The following is an 11,736-nucleotide window of genomic DNA, read 5'->3' as shown; positions in this document are numbered from 1 at the left end:
GAGTGCGGGGGGCGCCCCCGCCGCTGTCCCGGGCAGCCCCGCGAGCATCGCTGGGTCAAGGTCACGGCGCGTCCTCGGGCGGGGCCGGGGCCTCGGGAGGCCCGGGGAACGCCGACCGCGAAATCGACACCGAGGGATTCTCTTCTGTAGCCCTCTCTAAATGAGCGCAATTCCTGCTTTTCATGCTTCCCTCGTATGCTTTTCCTTGACCGTCATGTTTGTTCCTCTGCTGTGCCTGAGGCGGAGGAATTCTACCTTTTCTTGTTAAGGCTTTTTTTCCCTTCTGTAAAAAAGGGAAATTTATGATCATAGTTTTTTTTTTTTAGTAACAGTAAATTTCATCATTTACAAGCCACTTAATCCGTTCAACATGTTTACATTATTGGCAGTGGATATGTTGCCAACCATTTGCTTGCTTTTTGTTATTTTACTGTTTTTTCTGGTAAGACTGCAAGCAAACTTAGTTGATTTCTCTTGCAGTTGTTTTAACTTCCAAACAGAACACATACTTTGGTCTCTTGGCTTTTCTTCTTATTTGAAGGGGAGCAGACAAATAGTTGAAAATAATTTTTTATTTTAATAATTAAGGTAATTTAGCTCATTTTCACTTTTAAACAGAGGGACTGCCTTTGTGGTTTGGGGGATTTTATGTGTGAGGGGTTTTTTGGTGTTTTTTATTTTGGTTGGTTGGTTTGGTTTTGAAGAATCATTTTTTAAATATATGTCTACTTAGCTTTGGAAAGAAGGGTGTCCTCAGAGAGTACATCCCAATTTCTTAGGTTAAAAATCCTACACAGGTAGGATTCTAAAATCCTACACAAGTAAAACCTTATTCTCAGCTTTCTGCAAAGCTCCAGGATGGTAGACCAATATATACATTTATGATACATGGTAGCATTATTATTATATAATTTGAGGAATGCATCCCTGTAATCTGTACATACACTGGTAAAATCAGAATGCTACTTGCAGGCAGCTAAGTTCACTCTACAGCAGATTTTAGCTGTTTTGGCCCCAAGGTTCTTCCAAAGTCCTAATAATTGTTTTGTACTCTTCAACTTTTTACCAAGCAAGATGCACTCTCCAAGTTTCATGCTCAAAACTAATACAGGTTTTGCTGTCTTTTGCCACACCTTGTCATTCAAATATGTAAACGTACAACTGTTTGAGGATTTTAACATGATGTTGATGTTAAGTGGGCAAAGGAGGGATAATGAACAAATTAGTAGAAGCGTGGTGGTTTTTAGAAAGGCACTTAGGCAGAAATACACTGCTCCTTGCATGAACTTGGAATTCACAGAGCTGGAATGAAACAGCAAGTGGGCCCAGCAGAAATCCCAGTTTAACACTGGGTTGGGGCAGGAGGATTCCAGCCTGTGACAATATTCACTAACTGCACCTTCATTGTCCTGCACTAGCAGCTTGAGGCAAGGATTTTGCATGATCTGACCTTGAGTCTAAGGGCCAGTTGGGAAGAATAATTATGTTTAGTGATGTTATTTATCAACATTACCATATGTCTCCCCTGTCTATGTAAAGACTCAGGTTTTTCATTCAATTCAGGCCAATATTTTCTGTTGATATTTTACAAGTAAAATACAAGAAGACTTTGAATACTTTTTAATGCACAGCAATCGTAGGAGAAATTGATTGTTACACTCAGGGAGGTTTATCTCAGGGTTCCTAAAGCTCTGGGGCACTTTAAGGCCCCGGGTTCCAGCAGGGCTGTGCATCCTGCCAGCACATCCAGGGCCGTGTCTGCGCGTGCTAGCCATTCCCAGGCCCTTTGTCTCCTCGCCTGGATGATACTGCTGCCATGGTGAAAAACAGAGAGAAAGAACAACAGGATATTGTCCCGTTCTGGTCTGTGTGCCAACTGTGACAAAATGTTGTTTTCTCCTTGCTTCGGGGATTCTTGTTGACTTTTTCTTGTCTTTGGTGAGCCTGAAAACATTAAGATGTTTTTAAATTTCTTCTGGTTAGTGTGGAAACCTTGAGTCTCTGGGAGCAAGGTGGTGTCCCATGCCCTGGCACAAACGTTCCTGTCCTGGGGGATGATTCTCTGAGTCATGCAGAGGAAAAGAAGCGTTCTGATGTAAAAGACAACAGGAAGGCGTTCAGCACGCCGTGTGCCAGCAGGACACCTGCAGAGCTGCCGCAGGGTGGAAGTGAGCCACAGGCTGCATGGGGAGTGCTGAGAAAACTGCACGGCTGCACAAATCTGACGCCAGAGCAGGGCTCTATTTTTGGTCTCCTCTCTGCGTTTCTGACACCTGTAGGGACGTGTGAAGTGCACAGGAGACTTGTGCAGCACCTCCCGGAGCAGAGGAGCCGCCGCAGGGCATGGGAGCGCAGCGGAGCGTTCTTGCTTAGCCAACAGGACTAATTATAACCCAGGAATATGAACTGTAAATGTGCTGAAGCTGCCGAGACGGGAGCTGGGTGTGTGCCAGCGCTTGAATGAGGACGCACCATCCTGTCAGGACTCTCTGGGAGCAGCAGGCAGCACCGAGGTATGCACGGAGCCCCACGGAGGGAGATGGACACGCAGACGGGGGTACGGCAGGAGGACGGTAGGCGTTCAGCTGGTGCTTTGGGAAGGGCAGGGCTGCCATCAGTCTGCTTTCCAAATAGGTGTTCTCTGTGCTGTGACACACTTAAGAAAACCTTAGCTTTGATGTGGTCTCATTAACATGCAACAAACCCCAAAAATCCGCAGTTAATGTGAAGTGCTGGCAAAAGCTTTGACTTCTGCTTGTCTTTATGGTTGTGTGAACCACTGTCCCTCCTGGTGGTGATAAAAGACCATTGTGAGGGTATGAGGTAAAAAGTGATAATTGAGGCAGATAATGAATTGTATTAAAACCACCTAGGACAAACTGGAATAATATAAGACACGCTGCAGAAATGTATCATATAGACTACTTAAAACAAAGGGGCACACATTGCATGCTTTGGAAGATAAATTGCAGAAATTTAAAAAATCTGCTTGAAGTGAGACATGATGAAATGTTAGAAAACCAAAAAAGTGAAAGAAATAGATGTGGTAGTTACATAATTGTGGGACTACATAAGAAATGCCTATGAAGGAGGAAATGCCTCTGAAGCTTATGCTGGTTTGCTGTGAAAGCTTTAGTGGGGGTTCAGAAAGACTGAATTGATGAAACTGTACTCTTTAACTTCTGCTAAGCTATAAGCTTTAAAAAACCAACAAAAGTTTCTTTAAATGAACATGTTGTGATATTGTTTTAATGATCTGGGGTATGAAAAATTTGATAGCAAAGGCTAGTCTATAACCCAAGGCTTGCTTTGAACAAAGATACATTAAAAAAAAATAAAAGTCAGTAACTCAGTAACTACTAGCAGTTAGGCTGTCTCACGGTACTTAGTGAGTTTCCCGGTTGTGTCTCTCCAGTTCAGAGTTGCTGTGTTAATACTTTTATACATTCCGGGAAGCTCTAGGCTGTGATGCATGGTTTTCTTGCTGGTATGCAAGGCTCTTCTTTTCTCTTTTAAGGGCTATTTGGAACTGTAGAAGGCTCTTTGCTTTGAGCTTTTTCCTATCTAAGTAGAGTAACCATATTATATGTAAGGCCTCCGTTTGTTAATGTTAGCTGGTCAATCCATTCAAAGCTGTTTTTTTCCAGAACAGTAAAGTTTCATAACTTAAATTACTTATAAAAATCATTCATAAGTAATGGTTAACTTTGTTTACAACCAGATCACAGACTGTTAAACAAGACTTAATTCTAGTATTGATTTTATCATATTTCTATAAACAACTTCCAATACTCTCTGTAAATATGCAGGGTTCTTAACCCTGATTTCTGACATGAACATAGTAATTTTAAATTGATGCTCCTCTCCTCTACAGGAATGTTTAAGAATGTAACAGGCTTGGTTTAATCTTAGGAACTGCCTATTGCTCAATAGCTGTTACAAAACTTTGATGTATTTTGATAAAAATTTAAATATTAATCTCTTTGCAGGTATACTTATCAGAGGCATTCTGTGATCACTACCAGTGAACCTGCACAAGCATTTCCTTTCTAAGCTCACTCTAGGAACTGCACTTGTCCTTGTACTGCTTGAACTCCCAGAGAATTATACTTAACAAGACCTTTTTACCTACTGAGAAATATAATGACTGAGTTCCTGGTTTGTTTTAACTGGTGCAATGGTGAACAGCCCCCACCGGTAGGTAGATGCACAACTGCCACCTTTTATTGGATTTGAAATTTTGTCTTCCAGTTACATAGGAAACACTTTCATTACTGTTGTTTTGATTAGTTTGGGCAAAGTAATGCAAAAGCTAAAACCAGTCCTGCTAAGCTATGTTTGAACTGTGTGTTCTCTGCCAGAAACCTAGACAGTGTGACTGTTTGCAGTTCTCAGGGCCTGACTTTCCAGCAGTAAGGAAAGCTTTTGCTAGAATTCAATTAGCAGGAATAAAAGTGACTTTCATAGTGTCCTACTGTGAACAGTCTGACACTTCAGCCTGCTTGCCATGAGGTGTCATTTGGGGTCAGCCCTGGCTATTTATTTTTATCTTGGCTGCTTGTTTCTGGCTGAAAGCTGCTGATGTTTCCTGACTAGAGACCTAAGATATTTTATTTTCTCATAGAAGAGGCGCCGGAGACTGGACCGGAATATGATAGGAGAGCCCATGAACTTTGTGCACACCGCGCACGTCGGGGCCAGGGAGATGAGCAGTGACTATTCCTCAGTAAGTGTGCACCCCTGGGAGGGGAGAAGCACACATCTCCCCTCAGTAACCTGCAGAGCAGGCAGCTAATAAAATACTAGGTAATTATAACACAGAGAAAAATCTTGAGGGTGTTTTTATTTATCGATAGAGTAGCATCAGAACAGAACTGTCTTTTGGTTTGTAAATATGAGATACTGTGGGAGATACACTGAGAATGAAATGCTCATTTCCTCAGAATCTTTACACTATGAGAACATTTTGGATGCAGATTCTATGGATGCACTTGATGCTACAACCGAATCACCTTGAAGTCAAAGCAGTGGAGGGTAAGGGATGTAAAAATAAGTGGATTTTGTATAGCAAAATGCATCTCAAACACTGACTTAAAATAGTATTTAACAGTCCTGGCTTTAGTTATTATTTCTCCCTACTGTTGGGACTCAGCACTGCAAACATATGGCCCACCTGCCCTTTCAAATTGATGCCTTTAATAATTGCTCTGGCAAACAGAATTTATGCGTCTTCTAATAGGCTTTTTTTTTCCTAGGCTGTATCAATTCAGGACCACATGAAGTCTAAAGGTGGCTACACAAATGGCACTTCTGCAACTGTTGAAATATAGGAAACTGAGAGAAGGCTGAAATCTGCTCTGTCTTATGAGGATCCCCTGGACTGGACTGTGCTTTCATATTCTCTAAAACCTTGTTATCATGGAGTAGGGAGAGTACCTGAATTAAAACTAGGTCAGTACAAGCTTTGGTGTTCTTTGCACAATATCATCTGGAGGAGTTACTGTAAATTATCCTCAAAATGGTCTTTCATGGTAGTGTTGTAGTAACAACTGTAATTTGTCACTGTGGATGACTTCCTAGCTCTGTCCCAAAAGCTTCTCAAAGCTTTCATATCAGATGAGATTGGAGGTCAGTATGAATTGTCTGGGATTTTGGCATCTTTTTCTCCTCTCAGGAAATGCAGAGGATATTTCATTGGAAGGTATCACATGATTTCACTTCTTACATGGGCTAAACTGAGTTGCTAAGTATGACCTTGTAGCTGTCAGATAACTTTGGACATGTTTTTTAGATGCTTTACAACCTAATGCATAAATCTTTGGTATTTTTTAGTGCCTTTTGATAGTGAATGAACTCTAATGTAGGATAGTTAGCTGAGTCTGCAAAACACAGTGAAACTTCTGCCTTGCCGAGATAACACTTTTGTATCTAAAAATGGAGCTTTTGCAAACATTCTGACTCTCAAATGAGACTTAGAGCAAGAGCTGTGTCCCTCAGTGACTGGGCTGCCTCCGTGCACACACACTGCTGTGACTGGCAGCTATCACTGCAACACAGCTAATTGTACCTACCAGTTAACTTCCAGTGGTGCTACAATATGCTCACAAGTGTATGTTAGTTGTGCTTGACTGCCACTGAATTTTAAACTAAACATGTTTAAGATCCCTCTTTTTGTTACCTCTCTGTAACAGTAACCACACAGGACTTCAAGGGGTATCTTGCTTGTCTTTCTGGCTCCTTAATTTCAAGACTGTCTGTTTTATATGAAATTAATCTTTTCTTGCATGTGGTGTAAGTGATACGGCCATGTGAAGGACACACATTTAAAGAAAATTGTGAAAAGTTGCAGGAGAGTATTAAATGGAAACAGCATTTTGCAAAGTTCCAGCACTTCATAAATATTTAAATAAATATCCATAAATATTTAGACATACTCAAACTACAGTTTATTACTTAGTTCTTATTCATCTTTCTATTAAATGACATGACAAAACTGCTGAAGCAAAACTGGGTTTTTCTCTTACCCAATCACTGACAATTGTTCCCCAGCTCAAAATTCTGTATGACTGACATTGTAGAAACGGGAAATCTGCCTGCTCTCATGGGATTAACTAATTATAAGTGTTTAAATTGCTGCAATATCAGCACAAGTTATGCTGGAAGTCAGCAAACTCTGCCCTTGCTCTCGGCAGAAGATCAGTTACGAACTTTTTTCCATTAAAAAAAAAAAGAAAATATATATATATTATATATTATAGCAAATCTTTGAACTTGTGTGATTCTGTTTGTAGCTGTGATACTTCTTAAATCTAGGCTGCTGGCTTTGCTGAATTGTTAGGCTGCCTTTTCTGAGCATACTTGGGGATTTAAAACATGAATGGTAGTTTCTGAATATGTTCAAAAAAACAGCTTTTCCCCTCCCCCATATTTTATCTTTTAGTTCCAAAAAGGAAGAGGGAGTGTTGCTTTCTGGAACAGTCAACAGCTGATCATAACATTCTGTAACCACATAAGAGAAATCTAATATCCATGTCTTGCTAGATCCTTATTCTCAAATTAGAATGCACACCAAATCTTAATCTATTTTAAAATTAGCATCGTTAAGTGTACATTTAGCTTTTGCAAGTCTTTTACATTTCTGTCTTCTAACTTGAGATATATTCTAACAGCCTAGTTAAGATATAGAGTTTAAAGAATCTAATTCTTGTATAGTGTTGAGGAAGCAGGAAGTGGCCAAGTTGTTTGAAAGAATAGATTCTAATTCATCTGCTATTACACAGAGTTAATGTATTCAGTCATCTACACCTGCCCAGAAGAAGTGGTGATAGGGCACTTGTCATGAAGAAAATGGGCTGTGTTTTGTTAACACTGTAAGAAAGCCCATTGAACAGGACTTAGGGTTTCTTGAAAACCCATTCAGCAGATTTAAAATTAGTGGTAGAACTAGAAATAAAGGAGTTGGTGAATATTTCAGTTCTTCTCTCTAAAAAGAAATGAACAGAAAATTTGTTATTAAACACTTAATTTAGAGAAAAATCCTAGTTTTGATCATGTAAACCAAGTAGCACTATCTGATGTGAAAGTAACCTATTTTCATCAGGCTATATAGTATTATATAGGACCATATTGAAGTGCAACATCATTAAAAAGAAATGTTTTGCTATTACATTAAAAGTGTCATTACTTTTAAGAATCTAATAAACATAACACATGTTTTAGGGCTTAGGTATTTTTTGTTCTGTATTTAGAAACCTTATGTACCTGTAATCTATCATGTAACTCAGTATGAGCCTATCTTAGTTATAATAAATATGTTGAACTGGGCACTTGCACTCTTTTCATATTGTGGAAAATGTTGATACTTTCTCTGCACTGAAAACCTGTTGGTTAAGTGGATGGATCAGCTTGAATTTTTATTGCAAAGAATGAAATTTCTCCACTAGAGAGCACAATTTTACATCAAGTCTTCTCTGTTCTGCGCAAGCTCTTACTCCATTGGGGGTTTGGTGGATTTTTGAGCTTGACTGAAATAAAATACAGAAATAATAACAATGGGTCAAACTTTTTAAATCTACGTTGTAGGCTGTGAAGACCTTACATCAAGACAATCAAGAAACGCTGCAGCTCTGACATGATCATGATGACATTTTCTGGTTTCTTTTTTAGTCAGAAGTAAAATAACTTGCAAGCAGAGCAGGATCAACTGGTTTTTATGTAGGCTGGCAGAGTCTTACTTAGCACTGTTTGCTTCCTTGGGAAAAAGAATTTGGGATGGGGAGGTATTTTCAATTCTTGCTGTCTTATCCCTTGATGTTCCTGCTAGGCTTTACTGACTGTTCCATAATACTGCATACACCTGTGGTCAGTATATAGAAAAGGTATTTGTCTTTTTCACAGCCTAATATGTCTTTTTTATCTCCTGCAGAGCAGCTTAATACAATCACAGGGTGTCAATACTATGCTCCAAGTTGCCTGTGATATGATAACTTGCAACCCACACATGTGGCACTATTCCTTTGTATGCTCTTGCCATATTGGACTACCTGGTGCTGTTATAGCTTCCACTCTGTATAGACAAAAAATGTTAAGAGATTGATAAATACCCTTAATCTAACTATGCTGGTAAGAATAAGCACAATTTAACAGTGTTAAAATCCATGTTCATAAAATTCATTATGTGTTACTAAAAAATCCGTGTTCATGAAATTCATTATGTGTTACTAAATATAGTATCACTGGAAAAAGAAACTCCAATCTGTCAGTGAAAAAATGATTAAATGGCTGCTCCTGACCATGTTTGGATTTACTTTGCTGTCAGCACTGTGACACTGCCTTGAAAAGCCAACAGTTGAAGATAAGAACAATCTTGTCTGCCTTTCGTAATTGCTGTGGAACTACAGGAAGAAAAGAGTGCTGTTTTACAGTGGTGCTAAGGTACTCTCTGGTCAGTGGGTTCCTGTAAGACTTCCAGATACTTTGTGGTTAATGCTTGAAATTCAAAATTTTAGCAGCTTACCTATAAAGGTGGAGTCCTGAGTGCCTGAAGAGATGCTGTAAGTGGTTGGTGCCTGGACTTCTACAGATAAACTGTTCTTCCTTCATACACAGAGATTTGTCTGACACAGATGACACAAGGTACTTTGACCACTAATTTTTCTGTTAATATTTATGTGGTTACACTGTATATGTAAAAGGTTTCTCATCCTGTACAGAACAGGTCCTCTTTAACAACTGCTCTGTTGGACAAGTGTTTCCTCAATAGAGCATTAAGCTGTCGAATTAAACCTTTCATCACACACAGCTCTAAGCCAGTTTTTCTTTGCTATGGGAAAGCATAAAATCCCCTTGTTACTGCTTAGCTCTTCCTACTGCAGGGAAGGTGTTGAAGAGCTAACAGGCTGATCAGGAACTACAGAAAAATGAGGTATGGAAGTGAGGGAGATTTAGCCACAGAGAGGCAGTGTGGGGCACATTAATGAGGAAGGAACAGAACATGCTCATGTTGACGTTTCTTATCTGCAATGCACAAGACAGCTTTGATATCAGTTGGAAAATACCCATAATATGTGCATAATTGGTATATGGAGGAAATTAGGCGCTTAAATGCATGACTAAGCTGGGACTTTGAGACACAGATTGCCAATATAACTTTAATGAATGGTAGTATCCTCTTCCTGCAGTGGCTTACAAAGCTGTTTTCAGAAAGTACAGAGCCACCCACAAAGGTAGCTCTGGTTTCAGCCGTTGCAGACTGATGTCACATTTATGTTTGAAAGACAAGAGGGATTTTTCTCTTTTTTTTCTGCTGTAGGTGAGGTTGTAGATGCTCTAAATGCCAAGGCTTGCTGCAACCACTGGAACACTAGCCAAATAAAAACTAACATTAATACAAATTAGCAGTAATAAAAGGGTATCTGCCTTTGGTCCACTGCAGTGCCAAAACTTCAGGGAAATGAAGTAGATCCAGCTGATATTCAGATTCCAGGTATTGGGAGGATATGGACAGGTTGGAGTGAAAGGTCATGAAGAATTCCTTGTGCCTGAGGAAGTTTGAGTGACAGTTTGATGGACTCTGCAGACTGAGATGCCAGAAGGTCACCATGGCTATACCAGATTTCCATTAATACTTTTTCTCCGGCTGTTGTGTAGAGTATGGAAAGATGGAGCAAAATAGTGAAAGCACTTTGAGTAGACAGGGATCTTACTGGTATGTGTTCTTGTGCCAAAAAACCTCCCAGCTTGAGGTGCTTGATACTGAAGCACAGCTCCTGTCTGCACCTGGGAGCTCAGAGAGGAACAAGCTCACAACTAAAGCTGTGTCCCTTCAGGGAGGATGAGGTACAGGGCACCCATGGCATGGTCTGCTTTGGCCTCTGCACTGCCTAAACCCAGCTTATCAGGCATTGCAGGATGGCTACTGAACACCTTGTGGCTGTCACTTGCTCCATACATCCTGTTTATGTGCATCCCATTAGCATGACCAATATCCTAAAATGATACCCAAAACCTTAGTTTAAGTGGAAGTTCTCTTAACCTGGTTTTAATGTAAGAGAGTAGTAATGGCTGGACAAGAGCCACAGCTTTGAGGTGTCTGTTGAGACCTCTGCAATGAATTACTCATGAAATTAAGGCTACAAAACTGTGTTGAAACTACTTTATTCAGTGAACTTTTTAGTGTTTTTGTTGTTATTAAAACAATATAAAGGGGAAGAATATTCTAACAAATGTTAAGTTTCCTCTAATATTTGCATATGAATCCAAACTGAACAAAACCAAGGTTATTATTACTAAGGGCCCATCCTAATTCAGAGAAAAAAAAAGTTGAATCATGTTTTTTACTGTTTTAATATATATGTATATACTTAGACCATCTTAAGTAATGTGTAAGGAAATAAGCTATTCTTTTAAACTGAAATTAGTATGATTGCTCTGGCTTACTGAAAATTTTGAAAATGGACTTAAAATCTACATTTAAATAACTGGAAGAGAATTGAATGTGCTTTTAAAGCTGGCATTGGCCTGTACAAGTGGATGACTAATTAATTTCATATTTCTTCATCAAAGAGCTAGAAAAAGTGGTTACAGGATTCTTTTTATTTTATATATAATAGTGTATTTACATGCATCTGATCTTGCTGGTGCTTAAGAAATAGGTGTACATTTTACATAATTTACATGAGTCTAAAGGTGAATGAAGACTGCCCTAATAACCAGTAATTAGTGAGCTGTGTGTTATTAAGGATTCATAGATCTGACAAAACAATGCTATTTATTCTAGTCAGAAATCTATTTTTAAAAAATTGATCAAATATACGCAAGTTTGAAAGCCTGGACTCAACATGAGCTGAAGCTGCAGATGAATGGTGAAAGAAATACCCTTTTAAGTGCAGTTACCCACACTTACCCTTGCAGTCTACCACCAGGGAATATTAAAACCTGCCTCAATGCCTTTGAGGGTGTGACACAAGCTTAACAATGTAATTCAAAAGTAAGGTTCCCATTGCTTCATTAATGCATGCTAATGGGGCCTTGCTACATAATGGTGTATGAGTAAGGCTTTCACTCACCTCTTTCATCTAGTTGTAACATTACCTTGAAAATGCATTTAAATTAGTTATTCTCTCTGTGCATAATATTCAGTGAACTAGGGTATCTCTGGTGTGCATAATATTCAGTGAACTAGGGTATCTCTTCCTTGCAGAAATTAATATTTACTGGTGTGCAGATAAGGCTGTT

The 11,736-nt window shown here is 39.3% G+C and overlaps 2 protein-coding genes across 2 annotated transcripts in view; one reads left to right on the top strand and one right to left on the bottom strand.

Annotated features, from left to right (window-relative positions):
• Positions 1-2,615, bottom strand: part of LOC102036181 (nicotinamide riboside kinase 2-like) — a 5,914-nt gene extending 3,299 nt beyond the window's left edge. The window contains exon 1 of the mRNA XM_031055895.1: positions 2,473-2,615. Coding sequence (XP_030911755.1) covers positions 2,473-2,615 — 143 coding nt within the window. The remainder of the gene's footprint in view (positions 1-2,472) is intronic.
• Positions 1,632-8,048, top strand: LOC102036019 (CDC42 small effector protein 2-B-like). Its single transcript, XM_005419625.3, has 4 exons — positions 1,632-2,573; positions 3,990-4,197; positions 4,625-4,726; positions 5,256-8,048. The coding sequence occupies exons 2-4, from the start codon at positions 4,144-4,146 to the stop codon at positions 5,328-5,330; spliced, it is 231 nt and encodes a 76-aa protein (XP_005419682.1). The 5' UTR covers positions 1,632-2,573; positions 3,990-4,143; the 3' UTR covers positions 5,331-8,048.
• Positions 8,049-11,736: the final 3,688 nt, after the last annotated feature.

This window comes from Geospiza fortis, unplaced genomic scaffold (genome assembly GCF_000277835.1).
Source record: "Geospiza fortis unplaced genomic scaffold, GeoFor_1.0 scaffold171, whole genome shotgun sequence".
Lineage (NCBI taxonomy): Eukaryota > Metazoa > Chordata > Aves > Passeriformes > Thraupidae > Geospiza > Geospiza fortis.
Note: the sequence above shows the minus strand (reverse complement) of the source record. Positions and strands in the feature narration are given on the sequence as shown.

Coding starts and splice junctions, on each gene's coding strand:
- LOC102036019 (XM_005419625.3), top strand. CDS start 4,144: ATGACTGAGTTCCTGGTTTGTTTTAACTGGTGCAATGGTGAACAGCCC. Junction 4,198..4,624: donor ATGGTGAACAGCCCCCACCG/GTAGGTAGATGC, acceptor ATTTTCTCATAG/AAGAGGCGCCGGAGACTGGA. Junction 4,727..5,255: donor TGAGCAGTGACTATTCCTCA/GTAAGTGTGCAC, acceptor TTTTTTTCCTAG/GCTGTATCAATTCAGGACCA.